Source organism: Pteronotus mesoamericanus, unplaced genomic scaffold (assembly GCF_021234165.1).
Source record: "Pteronotus mesoamericanus isolate MK-2021 breed Mesoamerican mustached bat unplaced genomic scaffold, CSHL_Meso_final contig_182, whole genome shotgun sequence".
Classification (NCBI taxonomy): domain Eukaryota; kingdom Metazoa; phylum Chordata; class Mammalia; order Chiroptera; family Mormoopidae; genus Pteronotus; species Pteronotus mesoamericanus.
The window spans coordinates 16,244,276-16,266,691 of record NW_026555078.1 but is presented as its reverse complement, the minus strand read 5'-3'; the positions used below and the strand labels follow the sequence as shown (position 1 = coordinate 16,266,691).

Here is a 22,416-nt window from a genome sequence, read left to right as displayed (position 1 = left end):
CTCCCTTTTCGAGCCTTTTCTGCATAACAGTTCTAAGGAGGGGGAGGGGGCGACGGTCTTTGCCATCCGGGGCCGCTCACAACAATGGGCCGTAATGTCACCGTCTTCTGGGCGCGCTGGCGGTCCCTACCATCGCCTTCCATTTCCACGGGTTGCAACCCTAGACCCTGGGGCGCAGCTTGCTCCCTGCAGGGGTGCAGGGGCCTCAGAGCCGTGTCCAGGCGGACTAACGTCGAACCCTGTACGCTCCCACTGCTGCAGGTCTTGGAGTGGAACAGAGTGGTTTTTAACCCTTTCACTTCCAGAGGTAGTGACCATAACCCCCAGATATCTACCTTTTAGGAACGACCGCACCGGGAGGGCTCTACGCGCACCCAGTGTGACGACCTCGGCTGACTGGCTGGCAAACTGAGGCCCAAAGAAGGAAGTGACCTGTTAGATGGCCCACAGAAAAACAGACACTGGGCTTGGTCTAGAACCCCGGTCTTTCAGGCCACGCTCTCGCTTCTATACCCTGAGGGTCCTTTCGCGGTACTCCCTTTAGGAAACTCCCGACCGCGTGTCTTCTGAATCCGGAATCTCCCTGGAGTTTGCGCACACTTTGGCATATCATAAACTTCTTCCGCAGCTCCGCACGAGCTTCGCGGCGTCTGGAGAGAGGGGTAAGGGAGGAACGAACGCCCGGCTCCATCCTACAGGTAACTTGGAGGGATGGGAATAGAAGGCGGAGGACCCGGCGGGAACGCGCTGGCCCTTTAAGGGGGGGACAGAGCGCATGCGCGCGCGGGCCAGGGCCCAGCCGGGTGGGCGGCGGGAGGGCAAGGGACGCGGCCAGTGGCGGCTGGGCCCTGGGGCGACTGGGACCGCGGCGGCCCCAGCTCTACTTAGTCGCGGAGCCGCGACCTGCGAATGCACCCCGCGCTCTGCGGGCGGCTCTTCGGGAACTAGCGCAGCTCGCCCTCTCCGAGGCTTTATCACTCGCATCCAGCTCCACCCGCGGGGCCGGGGCTGCGCGAGTCCCCGGAATTCCCCTCCCCGCGGATCCTTCCTCCACCCACTTAGCCGGGGCCGCTGGAGCCCGAGCGAACAGCCGCGAAGCATCCTTCGCCCGCCTCGGCCGCGCCACCGCCCATGCTACAGCCAGTCCGCGGCGGCCACCCCCCAGCCGGAGCCAGTCGCTCGGTGACCTCAGCCTGGCCCCTGCTCGCCGCCCGGGGCGACCACGCTGAGCCCCGGGCCCCAGAGAGGGACTCGCGCCCCGCGATGGCTCGGCTGACGCAGCGCCGCGCTGGGTGCCGGCTTTCTGCCCGCTGAGACGCGCCCGGCCGGGGACCGGCGGAGCCTTGGCTCACCACGCCGCACCCTTCCCCCTTCTGGGGGCTCCGCTGCAGCTTCCCGGGAGCGCGGGGACAGGGGGCAGAGACAAAGCCCACTTTGTGCGGGGAGTTGGCTGCGGGCGTGGAATGCGCGCGTCGGCGCGTGCCCCCTCCCCACTCCCCGCCAGCTGCGAGCCTTGGCTCCCCGACTGGCCGCGGTGAAGAAATCGCGCCCTCTCGCCGCCCGCGGTCGGGGTGGTCCAGCCTCGGAGCTGATGCGGCCTGAAGCCTCCCCTCCGAAGCGCGCAGGTGTGAGCGTGCGAAATTTTGTAGAGGAATTTGTTCTCTCCCAAACTAGGACCTGGGCAGCCCAGCGTAGGCATCCGTGCCTTGACCCTCTCTGTGGCCGCAGGTCTGAGCTGTCTGGCCTCAGTTGCCCCCCGACTTGTCGTCTCTCTGCAAGCCCAGACTGCTGCCAGTTATTGTTCTCGCTGTCAAATGGGGGTGCTTTCTGAAGGTTGCCAAGTTGCGGTGTGTTCTCCTTATACTGTTTTTCAGATGGTACAAGGCCTCTAAGGCTGACCCCAGACCACCAACCCCCGACTTCACGTTGAGGCACTGATTTTTTTTTTTTTTTTTTTCCTTATAGAATAGTATTTTATTGTACTGGAGCCACGCCCTGGTTTCTTAAAGGCGCCTTGCACTCTGTTTGGCCATGTGTTGTGTCTGCAGCTGGTGTGCGGGAGGCCTCCTGTGAACCACCTATCTTTTCCTGCCTCCCGATACTTACTTCCGCCCCCGTCAAGGATTTGGGGATGCCAGGAGGGAAGAAGGTGGTTGGGGGCGCTGCTGCCCCCACTACTGCCACTGCTGCCTCCTCTGGGGTCAGGCATTTGGAGACCAATGAAGGGGCCTCAGCCCAGAGAGATGATGAGCCAGAAGAGGAAGGAGAAGAGGACCTGCGAGATGGAGGTGTCCCCTTCTTTGTCAACCGGGGTGGGCTGCCTGTGGACGAGGCCACCTGGGAAAGGATGTGGAAGCACGTGGCCAAGATCCACCCCGATGGAGAAAAGGTGGCCCAGCGGATCCGTGGAGCCACGGACCTGCCCAAGGTGAGGAGTTTGTGTGTGTTGGGGCGGGGCGGGGGTGGGAGGGGAATCTAGGGTTTTCACCAGCTTGAGGTTGGGACAGCACTTTCATTGATGGGGCAGGGGACCACTGGCATGGGAAGGTTTTTAAAAAGTTCTTCCGTGCCTGTCCAGAAGAACTTTCTCCCAACTGCAGATTGTCCTGTGAGGTCCATGTGCCCTATTTCCAGGAGACCCTCCTTCATATATTTTAAAATACCCATGCTTCATGAGAAGGACAGCAGATTAACAAGATCACTAATATGGCTTGACATCTTATTTGCTAGTCCAGAGAACTGTGGGCAGAGAGTATGAATGACTAAGAAGGATACAGGGGCTTCACGTCCTGAGAGAATACTTCCAGGTGTTATCTCGCTGCATTCCCCAGCAGCCTTGTGAAAGGAAGCGCAGATTGGGGACCCATTTTCCAAAGGGGAAATAAGACAACTCAAATTGGAACTCAGGGTCAAGAGCCAGTAAGTGGTGGAGCTAAGACTCAGTCCCTAGTCTTCAGGATCCAGGTCATCTGCTCTGTTGGACACTAGATTGGGGCAGTTAGAAGAGGACCTGTGGAAAAGGGTAGAGTTAAATCAGTGTCCTATGCATGGCTGGAACCCCTCCATCACGGCGGTCCTAAGTCGTGTCACCGTGTGGGCTGAGGCTCGGACTCATTCATCTGTCTTTCTGAGGCATCCTGTGTTTGCTCAATGAAAGGGTGCTTGAGACTTTCTGTGCTGTACAATGGAAATACATGCCTGACTTTTTTCTCTAACACTTATGGTTAACTAATGCAGTTAGTTAACTTACGGTTAAGCCAAATGCAGAGGCCTGACATCCTCAAAGAAAAGCCCTTCAGACAGACGTCAGGAACCCAGTGCTTAGTCCTCATTGCTCAGGTGAGAGGGAAGGGAGCTGAGAAGGGTGATAGTTAAAGAGGATTAGACAGAGATGAGCATTCTGTCTTGTTTTTACCAAGTTATTTGTAGAGCCATGAGAAATCATCTTCTAGGAAAAAGGAATTTGGAGGTTGAAATTTGAACAACAGCCTAATGTTTCCAGAGGAAATAAAATGTGGATTGATTTTGGCATTTAATTTTTTTATTCTTACCTGAAGACATGCTTATTGACTTTAGAGAAAGGGGAAAGGAGGGAGAGAGGAAGGGAGAGAAACATCAGCTGGTTGCTTCTTGTACTTGCCCCAACCAGGTACCGAACCAGCAACCCAGGTATGTACTCAGACTGGGAATTGACCCCACAGCCTTTCAGTCTATGGGACAATGCTCCAACCAACTGAGCCACACTGGCCAGAGCAGAGTGGATTGATTTTGAAGGCTACACATTTGCCTCTGTACTAATTTAGAATTTATTTAGCTTATCGACCGTGGATGGACATTTTTCCAATGATATACTCTTAAAAATGAACACTATGGGAACGTTTTAAAATGTAAATTTTGTGGTCTATATTGGTTATTTCCTTGGGATAAATTCCCAGAATAGAAAATATTGAGTCAAAGGATATGACTGTTGGGTCCAGATTCCTCGTTTATCTATCTGATCTTAAGCAGGTTCCGTGAACCTATTTGAGCCATAGTTTTCTCTCGTCTGTCATGTGGGGTTGATTGTGGTAAAGATTAAATGAGAAGATATGTGTTAAAACATTTGATAAACTAAGGCCTCAAGTCAGTAATGGTTATTGGAGGTTCATTTCCTTTTGCATGTCCATTAGGAAGGGAGGCTAGACTGCACTCAGGCCAATGAGGGCCGAACCACGTGCTTCTCCCACACGAGGAAGTTAGTGTTTAGCAGGCAGCTCCCCAGCCATCTTGCTATGTCTAAACCAGGCTGTAGAAGAGTGTGAATGGTTCTCCTGGAAACGAAAAAAAAAAAAAATCAATGAGTTTATTAGCGACTTGCCTATAATGTCATCTTGTCATCCCCAACCATCATGTATAGGAAGGACACCGATGAAGGATGGAAGCTGTTGTCTGGAGGAGTGTGTATCATGACTGACAGGAGTATGGTATTGTCAAAGGAATTTTGTGAAAAGATTGGGAAAATTCATAATTTCCCCCCTTCAAACCACAGGAAAGAGTGTCGCAAATAAAAAAACCCCACCAAGTTCGTGTGGGGTTCCTCTTTGACCTTGGCCCAGGGTAGAAAGCAGCCCCACAACCCCAAAGGGATCAATGGCTGGGTCCCCGAGTGCCAGCAGCAGAGTGAACTGACCCCTGGACCGGCCTCTCCCCGAGTGGCAGTGCCCTTGGATCTGGGACAGACGCATTCTCTGCAGGGGTCACACCATGGGGGGCCCAAGAGTTGTTTTGTTGGGACAGCACAATGTGTAAGAAGAACACTTGTGAAATTTTAAATTGGAATATTTCACATGAAGATCCAGGTTTTTGGCATCTTTTCGGAAAATGAGAAGATCAGGGCACAGAGAATCTGTGCTCACACATGGCGGGGGCAGCTGGGGCTGAGGAGTGGCCCCCCTCCCCCAGCTGGCTACGGTCTCCACTCTCAGTCCCGCCTGCCTCCCCCATTGGTTACCCTGAGTGGTCCCTGCAGGTGGTTGAGTCTGGGATCCCTGCCGTGTCGTGTGATAAAGAGAGTCCTGCAGTCAGATCCGCCATGTTAAAATCCCTGTTCTCCCATGACGACTTACGGGAGGGAGGTCTGCAGGTCCTTGTGCCTCGGTTTTCACAGCTGTGAAATGGGGATACCAGCAATATCCATTTCTAAGGATGTTGGGAGGAGCTGATGAAGTAAAAGCATGTGAAACAGATGAGCATGTAATTCATACACAACAAATGGAGCAAGAACTGAGGGTATGGCCACCCCACAGGTGCTTTGGAGAAAAGTCCTTTAAAAGGTTGGTACCAGTCAGTATGTTATAGGACAGCCATTTCTAAAAGCACCCCGGATGCAGGAAGAGTTTATGATCCTTCATAAGAATCCCACCTTGATGTTCCAAGCTTCTACCACCTTTAAAAGCTCAATGGCCACTCCTCCCAGACCCAGCTGCTGAAGGTCTTCTGACTGTGGCCCTGGCCACGGGGCTCCTACAGAATACGAATTTGGACCTCGGGTCAGCACGTGCGGACCAGTAGCTCTGGCACGCACTGGAGTGACAGTGACAGTGAGCGGGAGTTGAGCTTTGCCTGGCTCTGTCCTAAGGCCATGTTAGGAGCACCTCATTTATCCTGTGAGGGTGGTTCTATTATGATGCTCCTTTTACGAGGGAGGTGTCCGAGGCACAGGGACATTAGGGAGCTTGATGCAGATGGTGAATGGCAGGGCTGGGATTTAGACATGGGTGGTCTGGTTCGGGAACTGCTCTCTCCACCTCTATGCTGTCTGCTTCTTGCCCACACACTCAGTTGTTGGCCGTCCTTCCTTACCCAGGCCTCCCTGTTGTGCTGGACTGAAGCAGCCTTCACCAGGTAGAATGACTGGATAGAGCTCAGGACTTTAGCAGTTCCTCCCTCAAGGGTAACCCTTGGCCTTGGTAGTGGAGAAAGTGTCCCGAACGAGATCTGGGAAGCCAATATCACTCACCTCCACTGCACTCTGACCCTCAACAGTGAAGAAGCATTTCCTGGCTCGCTGTTTGGAGATGGGGGTCGGGGCAGCTCTAGGCTACCAGTCCTAAAGTGGGCCAGGTCACTTGGATGCACAGAAACTTGTTTCTGAGCGAACGGGCGTACACTTGTACGGGCGTTCGGAAGAACGGTGTCCCCGCTGTCTGCAGCCGGGTCAGCCGAGTCCTGGAGCTGGCCGGACAGCTTCTCCCAGCCAAGCCCCAGTGATGGCGGCCTCAGAGGCCCTGCTCCCCGGTGTCTGTCTGTCTCTCCCTCCCTCCCTCCCGTCTCCCAGAGCAGCCAGTGCCTGCGTCCTCTGTCTGGATGTCAGGGGATGTCTTCACGGGCACTGCTCACCCAGGGCAGGGGGGAGCTTAGGCAAAGAACCCCCGGACTGCAGTTCCCTCCTTGTTTGGAGCGTCTCAGGAGAGCACTCTCGGTCTGTAGCCAGAGCTCCCGGAAATCACTGGATGCCCTGCCTTGAGAAGTAGAGATAGCCTCTCAGGGCCCTTCCACCTGAGGTGGTCAGGTGCTGTGCTGTTACAGTAATGGGCGAAGGAATTCCTCTCACCCTCCCTGCCCCCTTTTCCTGACACTGGGGAGGTCAAGCCAGGCCTGTGGTCTTGCAGGAGAAGGGAACTTCCCCCATATCCTGGGACTTTTATCCACCCACCCCACCCCCACTCCCCGACCCATGACTAAGTGGTAGCACCAGTTTGGGCAGCTGTGGATGTGAAAGGGGAAGTAGCTCCTTACAGACAGAGGTGTCAGCCTGGGGGGCTGCCCAGACAGGGAGAAGGGGACGGGGAGGGGGCGGGGGAGAGGAAGTGCCTGCAGAGCTGTCACTTCTGGGCCTTCCCTCCTGCATCTGGGCCCTTTGGAGTGACTTGGTGTCCATCCCATGTGCCCCTGGCCGTCAGCAGCACCCCAGACAGGAGCGCACGGTGATCACTGTGTGTCACTTCCCTCAGTGTCAGAGCCCCAGCCACAGCAGCCACGTTATTTAGAAGGCTGTGCCCACTCAGCTCAGCATCTCGCTACAGGGAGGGCCTCTCCCACCCCAGCCCTACCCCGAGCTCCCAGGGGGCTCCTGCTTCACCCCTTCCCTTCACACCCCCCACCCCTTCAGACTATGATGCTCAACAGCCCCAGCCTGTGGGGTGGGCTCTGTGGGAGGGAGCGCTGGGTGGGGACCTGGGACAAGAGGGTGGGATCTCTCTCTTTCTGTGAGGAGCCTGACGCCACTTGACAGCTGGCAGTGCTGGTAGCCAAGGGGGCGCCAGAGGAGTGGGACTTGTTCCTGGCAATCTGGCTCCTCTGCCCAAAGAAGCCTGTTCTGTACCCAGGGGAACTGAGCTGATGCTTGTCTTGGCCTCCTTGGCCTCACTGACTTGCTACAGCCAAACTGCCAGGATTCGGGCTTTCCTGGCCAGAGGTGGCCTGGGACCCCAGGACCCACTCCTGCATGGTGGCCCCTTTCGCTGGAGACCGCCTGGTTGCTGAGGGGACAGCCTCTGCGATCTGCAGCTTCTGCCCAACTCTCAGCAGCCCACGCCTGTCCGTTCCCAGCCGTCAGGAGAGGCCTGCCTGACCCCCCATCTCTCCCTGTCCTGGGCAAGGCACCGGAAAGTCTCTTCTGGCGGGGACTGCCTGGTGACCTGGTTACCCGTGCTGCTGACAGGTGTGGAGCAGGCAGGGAAGGGAGGTTTTAAAGGGGAACCAGGACTCCCCTGCCTCCCTGAAACCTCTCCAAAGTGGCCAGAGCGTGACAAGCAGAGCCACAGCAAGACCTGTCCCACAGTCTGTCTGGCCTGCCACCACTAACTTATTCCAGCTCGGGTAGGAGCTGGAAGGCCTGGTCAACGTGCCACGAGGGGCTGGGTGACACCTTCTGCCGGGGGTGTGTTCATCCCTCACTGGAGTGCGCCCCCCAGGCAGGGTCCTGAGAGGAGGGTCACCAGGTAAACCAGTTTGATCCAGCACTTGAACCAGAAGGAGCCCCACATCCAAATGAACTTACCTGCAATCTTGACATTCTTGTTAAACCTTAAAGTTAATGAATACTTGAAATTCACAACAGTCGGTGAGTCAACCTGTTTTTCTAAAATTATTAAAGAAACACAAAATTGGAACAGCAACATAAGCTCGCAATTAGGAAGGCTGTCAAGGGCTGGGAGGGAGAGGGCTGGCCACTGGGGCCTCAGTGAAGGGTTGGAAAGGGGAGAGGCTCGGGGTAGGAGGGAAGCAGGGACGCCCCCTCGCCCGTGGCTCCTCTGTTGGATAACCTGGGTGTCTGATGGGCTGGAAGCCTTCCTCTGTGACCGGAGCTCTTTCTCTGTCCCTAGATTCCCATACCGACTGTGCCTGCGTTCCAGCCCTCCACGCCTGTCCCTGAGCGTCTGGAAGCCGTGCAGCGCTACATCAGGGAGCTGCAGTATCCTCCCAGGTCTGGGCCCACGGCCCCTGTCTGGCTGGCATGCTGGTCCGAAGGCTGAGTGGGGCTTGTTTTCAGACGGGGGTGGAGAGGTATTGGCAGAGCGACCTCACGCCACAACTGCAGGGCCGCCGTTCACAGGGCACCTCTGCGCCCCTGAAGCTGGGCAAGCCCAGCGTGAGTGCACTTAGGCGTGGGAGGGACTCTGATGAGTGCTGAACCCACTGTCTGCCACCGCTTCCTCTCGGTATGATGGGCAAATGTCTCCTGAGTGACCTGCTGGTGGGTGGCAAAGTCTAGGTCCACCAGCCCAGACCTCACGTGTCCATCTAGACCAGGAGGAGAGAGGGGAGGCTCCTTTAGTCTAAAAGCGAGTAGTTTTGAAGGCAGTGGGGGGTCGAGGGTGGAGGTGTAGACGGAGGGGAAAAAGGATTTTATGCCCTGGGAGAGAACTTCCACATCCTAGAATGTCCTCCCAGGTTTTGCCTTTCTTATCTGGCAGGGGCCAGTTTTCAATCATGGGAAGAGCTGGATCCCCTGAGCCCTGGGTCCCACGGTGTCCCTGCTCTGGGCCCCTCCATCCTCTGCTCTCTGCCCTGTGTGTCCTGGGTTCTTTCCCTCAGCCCTTCTAACTGCAGGTGAAGCAGAAATGGAAGGATCCAGTCCTGAGCAGCAGAAAAGCCAGGCTGGTTACTGAAAGTCTGATCCAGCCTTTCCATTGTCAGTGGGGAAATTTTGGCCTGGAGAGGGGAGGGGGTTGGCTCAGGAGCAGCACCCAGCAATTTAGCTGGGCGGGACACCACCCCCACCCCGCCTTCTCCTGGTTCATGTTGCTGCTAGAGCCGCCCAGAGCCCCGCCACTTGCCCAGCCCTGGCTGGCCTGGCTGCCTGCTGCACGGCTCCCCTCCTGGGAGGGAAGGCCGGGGGAGAGCAGGGCGGAAGGCAGAGAGGGGCCCTGTGGGAAGGAGAAGCACCCATGCTGTGCCCTGCTCTCCCCTCGAGGCATCAGGTCTTGAGCACCCTCCCAGGTGCCTCTGGGAGGACGCACCCCCAGGAGTGCTGGGCCGCAGGGTCTGGGGGACGGGCTCGGGGAGTGGGACGCACCTCTTCCAGACCAAGCCAGGAAGCCCTTAACCAGCACCGCAGGTACAATCACACAGGGACCCAGTTCTTTGAAATTAAGAAGAGCAGACCCCTCACAGGGTAAGTGTGGACGTGCCTTGTCCCTCTGCACCACGGCTGACAGCGGCCCTCAGGCCGGAGCCCATCGGGTGGAAGCTCATGAGGCAGGCAGGGCCTTCCCGGAGGGAGCGTGCCAGCAGGGCCAGGTGTACCACTGCGCTGCCCACCTCCTTCTCTGCACCGCACAGGGGCCCTCAGGGTGCCAGAAAGGGGGAGCTCTGGCCGAGATGAGCACCAGGGCTCCCATGATGAAAAGGGAACCTCATCCACACTGAGCTGGGAGGGTGGTGGGCAGTCCCCAGCTCGCCTTGGTAATGACAAGAGGGTGGTCCCAAGTAGATGTCTATACAAGTCATGATGATGATGATGATGATGAAGATGGGACATGGGCCTAGCAAGAGAGAGTATTCTCCATTGCAGGGAACTTGTGAGTCACCCCCGTTGCCTTACTGGACTCTCTCCTGGTCACTTAGTACAAGGCCCAGTGTCTGAGCAACAGGGACGCACTGCATCTCTCACTCCCTAACCCACCACCCAACAGGTAGACCCCTGGCTGGATCTGCCCCGCAGAAGCCCTGAGGGCAGAGGGGAGGGAGGAGTGAGTGGCACTTCCTCACTGGGTCTGGGGGCTCGGCCCAAAGCTATCCACAGGCTTAAAACCCCATGTTTTAAAAATTAATGTAAATGTTACATCTTGCTCCACACAACCTGTCCATGTTCACTTTCTTGCAAAAAATTCTTGAGGTGGTTTATTAGCTAAATTACTTAACTACCCCCATTCCCTCCAAGCCCCTGGGGGGAATCCAGCCTCCCTCACCCTAAAAGCTTTGCTCTTGTCCTCTGGCTGCCATGTGCCGGAGGCCCAGCTCCACCCCCAGTGGCGTGGAGGAGTCCAGCGCCCTCCTGGGCAAAGCCACTGGCCAGGCTGCATTCCTAGACCTGGAGGCAGCAATCAGTGAGGAGGGAGGAAGGAGGCCTCAGGAACAGGCCATCTTCAAGTGGCCCGAATTCCAAGTTCAGGAGCAGGCTGGGGAGCCACCGGGCTCACAGCCTGAGATGCCATGTCCAGGACCCGGGCAGCTGGCCAGCCGTGGGGGAACAGTAGCAATCAATTACAAGCTCTTTGGAGAGGCCATGGTTAGATTGGGGGTCTCTGCTGTGCTCCAGAAGGGATGAGATCAATGCTGAGCTTCCCAGTATCTGTGGTGCGCTTTCCCACAGCCCCCGCAACGCCACTGCACAGGGCCGCCAGCCCAGTGGCTGCCAAAGAGCTGCCTGTGACTGCGTGCCCTCCGTTCATGCTCCCCGCCCCCAGAGGCCTTTGGAGCAGGAGCCTGGACTCAGGGAGGAAGTGAAAGGAGGGAAGGGAAGGGGCCTCCTTCCTTATCCTCAGTGACGGCCTCTTCTGCCAGCCTCTCTGGCTCAGGATGGATATGGGGGAGGGGAGAGAGGTGCTGGGCCTGAGCTGAGGCAGCTTGGAAGGGTTAGGGATCTTTGTTCTGGCATTTCTAGTTCTCCTGTCCCCCCCTCCACTGGAAAGAGCTAGAGGCTCTGTGCTCACGTCTCTGCCTTCCTGCCCTCCAGGCTGATGGACCTGGCCAAGGAGATGACCAAAGAGGCTCTGCCAATCAAATGCCTGGAAGCCGTGATCCTGGGAATGTATCCTTCCTCAGCCCCAGGAAGCCTGGGAGGGCTGGCATGTGTCCAGCCCCTCTGGGCCCCGGCTTCCTTCTCTGGAAGGGGAGAACTGATGGGATCCAGGGGGTCTCCCAGCTCTGTCTCCCAGCAGTCGTGAACTTGGCTCCAAAGTGAATGGGCTTGCGGGGATCTCAGTCCCCCATGCGTCAGTTGCTAACTCCTGGGCTCACTGGGAAGCTCTTTATTGAGTCACATGGATGCAGTGACTGTGTTCTCTGAATCCCAAATCGTGGCACATCATCTCACAAAGGCTGTTGTGCCATTTCCAAGAACCAGACGGCCCGGGACAAGCAGGTTCAATGCCCAAATGTTGGCATTTCCAGAACACATTGATTTGTGGAAATGATGAATGAAATCTTTGAAACAACTGCTGCCTTTAAAAAACAACAACAACAATAACAAGTAGGGTTTCTCAGTCACTCCCACCCAAAGGGCAGAACTGGGACCTACAGCTGGGCTCCAAGGAGGGCAGACGAGCCTCCAGTTAGGACAGGGTAGAGGCAGGTGTAAGGCAGCTGGTTCTCTGCCCTAATTGGTTCATGCCAGAGCCTTGCCCGTTTTTGTTTTGTTTGACTAGAGAAAATTTTAAGCTTGTGGGAACACAGACAATATAATAAATTCCATGTGCCCAGCACTGAGTCTTACCTACTGAAGGCCAATCTTGACTCATCTCTGTGTATCCCTCACATCTCCCGCCTTTCCCCGAGTCCCATAGGCTTTTAAATATTCTGTCTGCCACCTCGGGTGCAGGCGCCTGGCTCAGTGTGCAAAGAGGACCGAGTGGGGGCGGCCGCCTAACAGAACAAGGAGTCTGCTCACTAGAACAGATCGGGGAGAAGGACACAATCAAAGGGGAGGAGCACAGCCTTTCTGGAGGACCACGATCCACGGGGGCGATCCCCCCTTCCCCATAGACAGAGCTGCCTTCATTTATACAAAGAGGCAAGGGGCGGGGTCAAGGGGGCTACGGCCCTTCCCCCAGCATCCCTAGAGCTAAGTCTTCGGTGCAGTTGTTTGCCATTTCCAAGAGGCTGACGAGCCTTGCCCTGTCTAAAGGGTTCTTTGCTGGGACAAGCATGAGGTCAGCCTGAGTACTTCAGGCCACAGCACCTCCTTTGTGACCCCTTCTCCTTCAGGGGTCACACACCAACATGGGGCTCCCACACATGCGGGAGGAGGGGGACTGCTCCCCTCCGCCCACACACACAGAAGCTGGTCCACTCGGGATCACACAGTCATCTCAGAGGCCTTCCATGGGCTACCTCGTGTCTCGTGGGCAGGAAGAAAACAGGACGGCCCCCACGTGGAGGGAGGACCTCCCCAGTGTCCCCACTGCACTGCCACAGCTCCCTCAGTCGCTGCGCACAGGGCGGCCACTGGACCGAGCTTGTCCCTGTGCCTCATCCTCGGCACTCTGAGCCGATGCCTTGCTCACCTCCGTGTCCTCAGTTGCTTGCAAGGAGTTAGGCTCAGTAAGGATTGTAATGACTGAGAGCATAGACTTCGGGGTCCTGAGTCCTAGTTCTGCCACCTACATACTGTGTAACCCCTAGCAAGTTCCTTAACATCTCTGAGCCTGAGCAGCTTCCTGCGCAAAAGGGGACCATGGTAGTGCCTGTCACACAGGTTGCCAGGACAATGGAATGAGTGGGTACACGTAGAGCACTTGGCAGAGTATCTGTACGCAGTCTCTACGCCAAGCTTTTTTCTCATTCGTCTTCTACCCATTTGTTCAGGAAGAGTCTTACTGAGTAACTATTATGTCCCTGCCTTCACACTGGGCTCCAGAGATAACAGCAAAGAACGTGACAGGCAAGGTCCCCGTTCTCAAGTTTACATTCCAGCGGGGGTGACAACAAATAAACAAATACATAAAGTAATTACACATTGTGGCAAGTGTGCCGTGGGGAAAAGAAGAGCAGAGCAGACTTGCTTTAGAATGGGAGGCCAGCGAGTGATGACGGCCAGACCTGCGGCATGAGAAGGAGCCAGTCAGCAGCAGGCCAGGCGCAGGCCTCTGGGGAAAGCTGGTGCAGAAGGTTCTGGGGGGAAGTCCAGGTGGACGGAGAGGGTGAGCAAGGGGGGCGAGTGAGGGAAGGAGTTGGAGTGAGCACCGGGCCAGGCCTCGCTGGCCACCCAGGAGCCCGGGCACAAGCTCGGTTTCATTTGCAGGACAAAACGCAATAAATGTGTGTATGGAGGGGGCGGCAGGAGGCGAAAGAGCAGAATTGTCTGCATCTGTGAGGAAATGTATGCGTGAGAGAGAAAGACAATGTGAGAATGTGTCTGAGAGAATGGAGGGGTGAGCAGAAATGTGTGTGTGTGTGTATATATGTGCGCACGCGCATGCGCACGTATGACGGGGTAGGGGGGCAGCGGGGTGGCCAGCAGGCCTCTCCCTGCCTCCTTCAGCCACAAGGACTTTGGAGAGCCTGCAGCTTGGAGGGAAGGACTCACTACTAGCTGTTATTTTGTGAGCTGTGCTTGACGTCATAGCAGCAGCCACTAATCACTGAGAACCCTGTCCCCCTAGAGATTCAGTTAATTGAGCACCTACTGTTCGCTAGGCTCAAGGCTGGACAACACGGTATGGAGGTGAGCAAGGCCAAGGGTCAGGAGCTGGGGGTCTAGGGGCCGCTCACACAGGCTGTCCCCTGGGGTGGCGGTCATGCAGTCCCATCCCACTTCCTGCTTGGTTCCTTAGCTGGGCTGACCATGCCAGTTACCTCACCAACAGCATGCCCACCCTGGAACGCTTCCCCATCAGCTTCAAGTCCTACTTCTCAGGGAACTACTTCCGCCACATTGTGCTGGGGGTGAACTTCGGGGGCCGCTATGGGGCCCTGGGCATGAGCCGGCGCGAGGACCTGATGTACAAGCCGCCAGCCTTCCGCACACTCAGCGAGCTGGTGCTGGACTATGAAGCCGCCTACGGCCGCTGCTGGCATGTGCTGAAGAAGGTGAAGTTGGGCCAGTGCGTGTCCCACGACCCACACAGCGTGGAGCAGATCGAGTGGAAGCACTCCGTCCTGGACGTGGACAAGCTGGGCCGCGAGGACTTTCGCAAGGAGCTGGAGCGGCACGCCCGTGACATGCGGCTCAAGGTCAGTGTGGGTGCCGGCCCTGCCCCTGTGCAAAAGGTCCTGTGCCCCGGGGTGGAAAAGGCCACGCTGCCGCCTCCTAGTGGGAATGCCACCGCCCCCTCCCCCACTCCCACTGCCACTCCACCAGAGGTGGTGCCAGGAGATGGTGGGTGGGAAGTTTCAACAGTGTCTTTGCTCAGAGGTCACTGATGTTGAGACAGTCCCGTCAGATGGGCAGGCCAGGGAAGGCTCCAGAAGGAGACGGCGAGTGAGCTAGTTTTGGGGAATATTTGGAGAAGGGCAGGAGTGCCACACTCCAGGTAGAGAGTAAAGATCTGTGAGTAAAGGCCCCTTGGCAGGAGGAAGTGATGGCGTCTGCAGGGAATGGTAGGGTTGGTAGAAGTAGCTTCCATCTCCCTCTGTGTACCCTGCCTCCAGACCTCTGAACACCCCCACCCCATCAATGAAAGACTAGGAGGAAGTCAGAAAAAGGAAGGAAGGAAGACCATGGGAAGACAAGGAGACAGTAGTTCCTTGTCCTGCGTTCCCACCCCAATGAGCAGGAGGGGGAGGGGCTCCTGTCCCCTGAGCAGGTGGGCTGAGCTGTTGAGGAGTTTGTCCCCAAGCTTTACAGTGTGTGGAATCTTAGGCTCTCCCGCGGTCCCCATGGACAGAGGGTGCCCCCTTGGGGCCCACCAGGCCCTTCCCCATTTCTCAGTCACTGCTGTGCTATGACTCTGCCCCTCCTGGCAGCCTGGTGCCGAAACCAGACCTTGGCACTTTCCCATCCGCTGAGGCTCCCCATGGCCCTGCCCCAGGAGGCCCTGCCCTGGCCAGCCCTTAGGCTGTGACTTTATGGGGTGACAGCACCTCCCCCCCAGACAGAAGCCAGCTGCAGCTCACCTGCCATTTTCAGGGCCGCTCTTCTCCACCCTGAGCTGACCCCGCCCCCTCTGTAGCTCTGGTCGGCCAGCTCCCTGGCTCCTGCTACTGGAGTATTTTGCATCTTCAAGGGAGCAGGTTGGATCTTGAGTTGAGACCAGTGGTTACCTAGCCTTCCTTTAGTGCTGTGATTCCCAGTCTCTTTGGTGCTAAGGACTCCCCATATTACCTGCCCCTCCCCAGCATCCCCACAGTGCACCTCCAGAGTTTCAAAATTCAGATCAAGCTGACTGTGCTACATAAAGGGTAATTCATTTTCTTAGTTGTTTCTTAATAGCTACCAGTCTGAGCTTCCGATGGGCTAGATGACCAGTGTCGTCTTTGGGGCTGGAAGCATCCCAGCCCAACGCTCAGAAATGCCCCTCCCCCCACCCGCAGCTGGCACGTCTGTCTTGCATGGGTGGATGGCCCTTTTCTCGGGGGCCTCTTACAGAATCACGAAAGCCCAGGGACTTCCCTCCACATCCACACTGTTTTAGGGGCCAACTGGGATTGAGCAGCCCTGCTGAGGAACCCCTGCCCTGGCGGCTTTGGTGCCCAGAAAACAGGTTTGGGAAGACCAGGAGACAGGGCCGAGCAGTCGCTTGAGCTTCCTGGGTCTGGCCAGTGCAGTCTCGGGGCTTATGGCTTCTACAGAGCGGGATGCACTCTGGGGCAGCCCTGCACTGAGTCTTTCTTCCTCCCCACCAAGATTGGCAAAGGGACCGGCCCTCCGTCCCCAACCAAGGACCGGAAGAAGGATGTGTCCTCCCCACAGCGGAGCCAGTCCAGCCCCCACCGCAGGAACAGCCGCAGCGAAAGGCGGTGAGTGATGGGTCAAGCCTGGGAGGCTGGAAAAGGACTGCCCTTTTCTCTCATCTTCTAGATGCCCGTTTTGTTTTCACCCTGCTATTCTCATTTCCACTTTCGCCCCCCCTGGAGAGAGGTGATCTGGGATGATGGGTTTGTGCGTTTGTGTGCTCGCACCTCCCCGGAGCAATGCATTCCCATTTCCCCAGAGAGGGCAGCACTCACTGGCCCACCGGTACCCCGTGCTGGGCGAGAGGTCCGTACAGAGGCCTGAGGCCAGCGTGTGAGGGAGGGAGAGGGAGAGGAGGCGGGTGGGCTCCTGCCAGACAGTGAGTTCTCCTAGGAATATTGTTGGGAAAGATGTGAACATCACGTGGCAGCTGGTAGATGGTTTTAAACGTAACTTTTGCCCCTGTGAGTCTGGTTTTTGCCTCTATTTGGGTGGCAGAGACATCCCATTAAAATGCCAGGCTACCACCTCTGATCTGTCTTCTACCTGTCATTGTGGTTCTTGCTTTCAATATCATCATCATTCAGCAGCCATGTCTCCAATATGATTCGGGGGCTCCACGCAGGCCTCCAATACTCAGCATCATCCACTCTGGTCTAGGAGAACTTTGCAGAGAACGGGTTCCCCTTACAGCCAACTGTGGCCTGATTAGCTGGCCCCTGGCAAAGAGCAGGACCCTGTAAGAGAGTGCAGGACCAGCCTCAGGACAGCACAGGCCGGCGGGGGTCCAGAAGCACACTCCCTCGCAGAGTCTGCTGCCGTATCCAGGGCACCTTGGAGAATGGAGGCAGGGCAGACACCAGGGGCAGCCACCCCTGCTCCCTTCTCCCCCACCTCCCTGACGGGCGCTCACCTTCTCCCATCCTCTGCTCTCTCCTCCCTGCAGGCCTTCGGGTGAGAAGAAGCCTCCCGAGCCCAAAGCCATGCCGGACCTCAATGGGTACCAGATCCGGGTGTGAGGCGGTGGCAGCACCCCGGCTGCACCCACGTCTGGGGGCCAGGATCTCCTGCCAGAACCAGCCTGGCTCGTGGGACGAAGGGCTGGTGATGGGGCAGGTGAGAGGCTGCAGGAAGTGTGTTCCAGCTCAGCCGCTGAGCCGCTGCCCCTCCCACTGGGCCAAGCCTCCTAGCTTTGGGCCAAGAAGCCGTTAGTATTTTATTTGACGTTTTTAACTTGACGACTAAAGTTTACGGTTTTTGGAGAAAACTAAAAATGGAATGGATCTGCCAATGGCTGGCGGGCCAGTACTTAGGAGATCTAACAGGCCAGAGGCTGAGTGAGGAGGGCTTGCTGGCTCCGCTGGTCTCCCTGCCCCCGGCCACTCCTGGGATTTGGGTCCGTCCCTGTACGGGGACTCTCCCAGCCTGCTGGGCCTGTGGCAGGACCGCGGAGGAGCCGAGGTGTCCTCAGCTTGCGTCTACACTGGCAGCATCATGACACAGGGAAAAGGAAGCAGGGTAGGAAGCATCCTGGGCCCATGCAGGGAGCTTGACACAGTCGACATCTCCCTCAAGTGTGGAAGCCCACAGCCCAGGAGCCCCATGGACAGACGGTGCTGCCGTGCGGACACTGCCTACCGGCATGCCCCGTGCTTGGGGCTGTGGGAGAGCCCAGGAGAGAACCTCTGGGGGAAGTTCCCAGCCCCCAGCCCCTCTTGCTCAGGCCAGCTCTGTCTGTTGCTGAAGCTGAGGCTCCCTGCACAGGCGCTAGGCTTTGCTGAGGGCTCAGCCTCGCCCTGGGCTCAGTGTGATTGTGGGAATTGAGCTGAGCTGGTGGGTCCAGGAACTGCGGCTGGGGACAGGGTGGTACACTCAGGTCTGGGTCTGTCCCCTGGCAGTACCCGGGGGGCGGACCCTGACCCCCTGCCTCCTATTACCTCAGCCCTTGCTGGGTGAATGAAGACCAGACCAGAAAGCTTGTGCCCTGGGCCCACCTCCCCTCTCCGAGCAGCCTGTTTAGGTTTGTGGGCCCCTGTGATGGTCAGGCCTCTTGTCAGGGAAGAACCTGAACAGCCAGAGCCCGCACAGCCTTCCTGTCTGGCATGAGAGAGCTGGCAGGCAGGTGAGAGGGTGTAGAAGAGGTTGATGGAGCTTGGGGAAGTTTCTGGAGGTTCAAGCAACAAAGAGGAATAGGGCAAGGATGCAGTGTGGCCCCCGAGGAGGGGCAGAGCCTGAGGAGTGGGGGGTGTAAGTGAGAAAAGGATGTGGGGGAGAGTTTAGAGTCGGGCTGCCTTGGGGAGGAGTGAGTTCCTGTTGCTGGAGGTATTCAAGCAACGACTAGATGGTTACTCGCCAGGGAGCCGTTGAGAGGATTCAGGCTACGGAAGGGTAGTGCATGGTTTCTTTTACTGAGGGGCTATGATGCAGCCAGGGGCGGTCAGCACGGCTGCAGAGGGGCTGGGAGCCTGGAAAAGGGAGGCTCAGACCTACAGTTAGAAACTCAAATGCCTTACAGGGCCAGGCAGGACCGCAGGGCTGGGTGGGAACTGTGGCAAACTAAAGAGGGCATGTCCCCCATTAAAGCAGCTATGGCTGCTCAGTTTTTCTGAGTGCAGGCTCTGCATTGCCAGGTTTTCTGATTTATTTTTAGAGACCAGAACTCTGCATTTTTATGTGAAATATCCTGATTTTTAAATGTTGGCAATCAGTTCAGGAAATTTAAAAACCCAGCCTGAAAGAGAATGCGGGTCTGTAATCTCTGCAGTAGAGAGAGCTGGGCTGGGCAGTGGGAAGTATGGAAGTTCCAGGCTTGCCGGGGCGGGGTGAGCCGGGCCAGGCCCAGGCCTGGCTGCAGAGGCTCCCAGGGTGGGCAGTGGTCTGTGTTCATTCATCTCACTCCCCCTGCAGATGGGAGACACACAGGAGACCCCGTGGCCACCCTGTCACCAGAGAAGGTGGAGTGGAGTAGAGAGAGTGCAGCTCTCAGCCCGCCCGGGCCATGGATGGTGCCCTGGAAGCAAGGAAGGAGGAGGGAGGGAGACAGACTTCTTTTGCTGATGCGAGTGCCTGTCAGGGAAGGCGCCAGGGACTGGCAGCTCTTCGGCCAGCAGCTGTTAGCCCAGAGCCAGGCCCAGCAAGGGGGCCGGGGGCCAGGCCCTTGGGTTCCTCATGGGTCCCTGGGGAGGTACTTAACCTGCCCCCTGGGCTACACCCCGGCCATGGTGACCCCTGACTCACCCTCCATCCCAGTTGTCAGGGAGTCAGGTGGCGGTCGCAGTGTTGCCACATCCCCCTGAGGCAGAGATGGCTGACTTTGGGGAGGCAGGGGGCTGACGGCGAGGCTGTTTCTGGGTCTGGGTCTGAGTGCCCATGCAGGCCGCTCACCAGTGGGCGTGGCCCCAGAGGCCCCACTGGACCACAGGGCTTGAGGGCCAGAGAGGTGAGAGGGGGCTGGGAGCTTGGGCCAGGGACACGCCCGCCAGGCAGCTGCTCCCACCCAGGAGCCTGGAGGGGCGCTCCAACCCACAGCCTCTGGGGAGAGGGAAGCCCAGTGAAGCCCCTGCCCCCACAGCTGCCGGCGAGGGAGGCCGCTGACCACCCCGAGCTGGTAACCCCTGAGCACTCCCCCTTCCTGGCTGAGACCTTGGGCCTGTGGAGACCACCACAGGGTACAGCGGTGCTTTTTAATTTATTTTTAACCGTTTCTCATATGTAGCAACCCCTCCTCCCCTTGGGCGTGTTTACACAGGCTCTGCTTCCTGGGGCCGGCCTGGCTGCACAGTTCTGGGGAGGCAGAGGCAGGGACTTTGGGGCCTTAGTCACCGTCCTCAGCATCACCTCATCGCACTTCCTGTGAGGAGCAAGGAGCGTGGCTCCTCCTCCTGACCCAGGACTGCCTTCTGGCTCTCAGCCTGGGCTCCTCTGCCCACTCCCCCGCCAAGTGTGGGCTGCTGGCCAACGAGGGGTCAAGGTGAGGTCAGAGAAAGCTAGTGGAGGAAGGTGGATCGGGTGGGGGTGGGTGCTTGCTCCCCAAAGCCGGGGTCCTTGTGCATGGCGTAAGGGAACTGGGCGTAGAGAGCCTACCCACCCACCCGCCTGACAGTGCTTTCCCTCCCTGGCCTCACACATAGTCACCTTCACCCATCACGCCAGCCACCCCACCCTCCCTGGGCCTGGTCAAGGGGGCAGAACAGTGGCCCCAGCCCTGGGTTTGATGGTGAAGCCGGGGGCCAGGGTTCTGGGGAGCGGAGCCCAGAGGGGGCCGCGTCTGCTTTGGGCCCTGTCATCTCACACCCCACGCCTTCCAGCTGGGACTTGACTTCCTGTCTCTGGGATGGGTCTGATCCTGGCCGGCAGCCAGCCCAGCGGCCTGTGCGCACCGGGGCCCTCTCTCAGGGTGGTTCTCAGGCTCGGCTGCAGGAGCATCCCCAGGCCCACCCCCTGGCCTCAGAGCGCAGGCAGGCGAGAGCCGGCTCGGCACACTGACGGCATTCCTTGTGTCAGAGCTCCCCCGCGTTGACATCCCGCTTCCCTTGTTCCCGGGGAGAAACCATGAGAAGGGCAGGGAGGGCGTCGGGGTGAGTGCGGGGTGCGAGCGGGCTGTCTGCCCCAGGCCAGGCAGGGCGGCCGGGCCGCGGTGCCAGCTGCAGGCCCGTCGGTATCGACCCTCTCACCCCATCTCGGCGCTCAAGGGTCCCAAGTTTCCCTTCAAATCTGACAGAAGAAGAGACCGGGTGGGCTGGGCCTCAGGCCTGGTGATGGCGGCTGCCCCCTCACCCCTGCTCCCCCACACCTTGAGTTTGTGTTGGGCTGCGCATTGTACTAGATTTTGTTCTCCCTCTTTTCATACAGTATTGCGCCTCTCCTTCCACTTTTACACTGCGTCTCATTCCTGTTCTCACCCTTCCCCAAACGAATAAAGCCTCCCCAGCTCCGGTTGTATGGGCTGCGTGGAAACCTCGACACCTGAGCCTTGTCTCCTTTCCTCCGGGGGCTGGGGCTGGAGCCCGCCCCCGCCACCACCCTCCGCCTCAATGTCTCTGGCACCTCCCAGAAGAACCTGACCAGAGGCAAGAGGGCCCCAAAACAGCCAACAAGAAACCCCGCAGCCCCTGCAGTCATGATGAAACTTCTGGGTTCCCAATCTGTCACCCTCAGCCTGTTGAAGCCACACAGCTCTTGTTAATCCTAATCTGGGAGGTCTTTCCTGCTGACTGTCAAGGAACTCCTTCCCCCTCACACAGCCAGCTTAGTCCCCACAGGGAGGCCAAAGTCCACTCAGAGGAGACGATACATTCCACAGCCCTGCTCTTCTTATCCTAATCCCCAGCAGTCCTTCCGGAACAGAGGAGGAAGGGTGAATGTTCCCCTGGGACATGAGATTATTCCAGGAAACCATAGCAACAGGGATCTGAAGTCCCTTCTCATCAACAGTGCAGAATCTATGGTGGCTGAAGCCACAGCTTGGGGAGCCACGTCTGGTTCCACCCATCACCTACTCCCCCGCATCATCCTTCCAGCCCTGGACCTCTTCCCAGGCTTTAAGTTCAGCCCCAACGGTTGCAAGCAGCTTGTACAGAAATATCTTTTAGACCCTAAAGCATTTTTCACCTTCAACCCTTCCTCCCCTCTTGCTGCTCTCCTTTCACTCGGCTTGAGAGCAAAACCAAGACATAGAAGAGGAGGTAGGGTATTCCCTACTTCTTTCCCAGCCAATGCCCACAGTGTCCTAACTAGCAGTTTAGCACAGCAAGACCGCCTCATCTTCAGTAGTGTGTGAGGCATGGCGCCTGGGGAGGAGAGAGGTAGTCCTTTGGAATCCACGGATGTCCTGGACTCCACACGGTCAAACAGAGGCAGTTTTGTTACTTACAGGCCCATTTAAATCCCAGTTAATACCCAAAAAGGGCCTTTCAATAGAGGTAACCAGAATATGAGACTAACTAGGATTATACATCTCTACACAAAGGCAGTGTTGTAATTTACACATTCAAATCCAGCTAAAATACCAAATGAAAGACCTTACTTTTACTTGGTGGGCTTCAGTGCGGTGGACTCAGTGGGCCCTGGGCTGCCCTCTTGCAAATGGAAGCTGGTGAGAGCCAGGGCGGGAATCTGGCAGGAGTCGAGCAGGCCACTGTGAACGTGCTTGACCACTTTCTCAAAACGGATGCCGAGGTATGTGTCACAGTGGGCGCCAGGAGGACCAGGGCCCAGAGTGCCGGGGGTCGCCTCATTTTCTGCTGCCCTGTTCCTTGCAGGCTCACAGCAGGTGCCTGCCTAATTTAGGCACATGACTAATTCGGGTCGAACCTGTG

The 22,416-nt window shown here is 57.4% G+C and overlaps 1 protein-coding gene across 2 annotated transcripts; it reads left to right on the top strand.

Moving 5' to 3' along the window:
- The first annotated feature begins 1,315 nt into the window (after positions 1–1,315).
- VASH1 (vasohibin 1) lies at positions 1,316–18,600 on the top strand. Of its 2 annotated transcripts, XM_054566994.1 has the most exons (8): positions 1,605–1,625; positions 1,966–2,428; positions 8,367–8,455; positions 9,602–9,658; positions 11,222–11,296; positions 14,058–14,439; positions 16,052–16,164; positions 17,046–18,600. In XM_054566994.1, the coding sequence occupies exons 2-8, from the start codon at positions 2,132–2,134 to the stop codon at positions 17,116–17,118; spliced, it is 1,086 nt and encodes a 361-aa protein (XP_054422969.1). In that variant the 5' UTR covers positions 1,605–1,625; positions 1,966–2,131; the 3' UTR covers positions 17,119–18,600. The 2 variants fall into 2 exon arrangements, with proteins under 2 accessions (XP_054422968.1, XP_054422969.1); XM_054566993.1 differs by having other exon boundaries at positions 1,316–2,428.
- The last annotated feature ends 3,816 nt before the right edge of the window (positions 18,601–22,416 follow it).

Coding starts and splice junctions, on each gene's coding strand:
- VASH1 (XM_054566993.1), top strand. CDS start 2,132: ATGCCAGGAGGGAAGAAGGTGGTTGGGGGCGCTGCTGCCCCCACTACT. Junction 8,456..9,601: donor CGCTACATCAGGGAGCTGCA/GTATCCTCCCAG, acceptor CCAGCACCGCAG/GTACAATCACACAGGGACCC. Junction 11,297..14,057: donor GAAGCCGTGATCCTGGGAAT/GTATCCTTCCTC, acceptor TGACCATGCCAG/TTACCTCACCAACAGCATGC.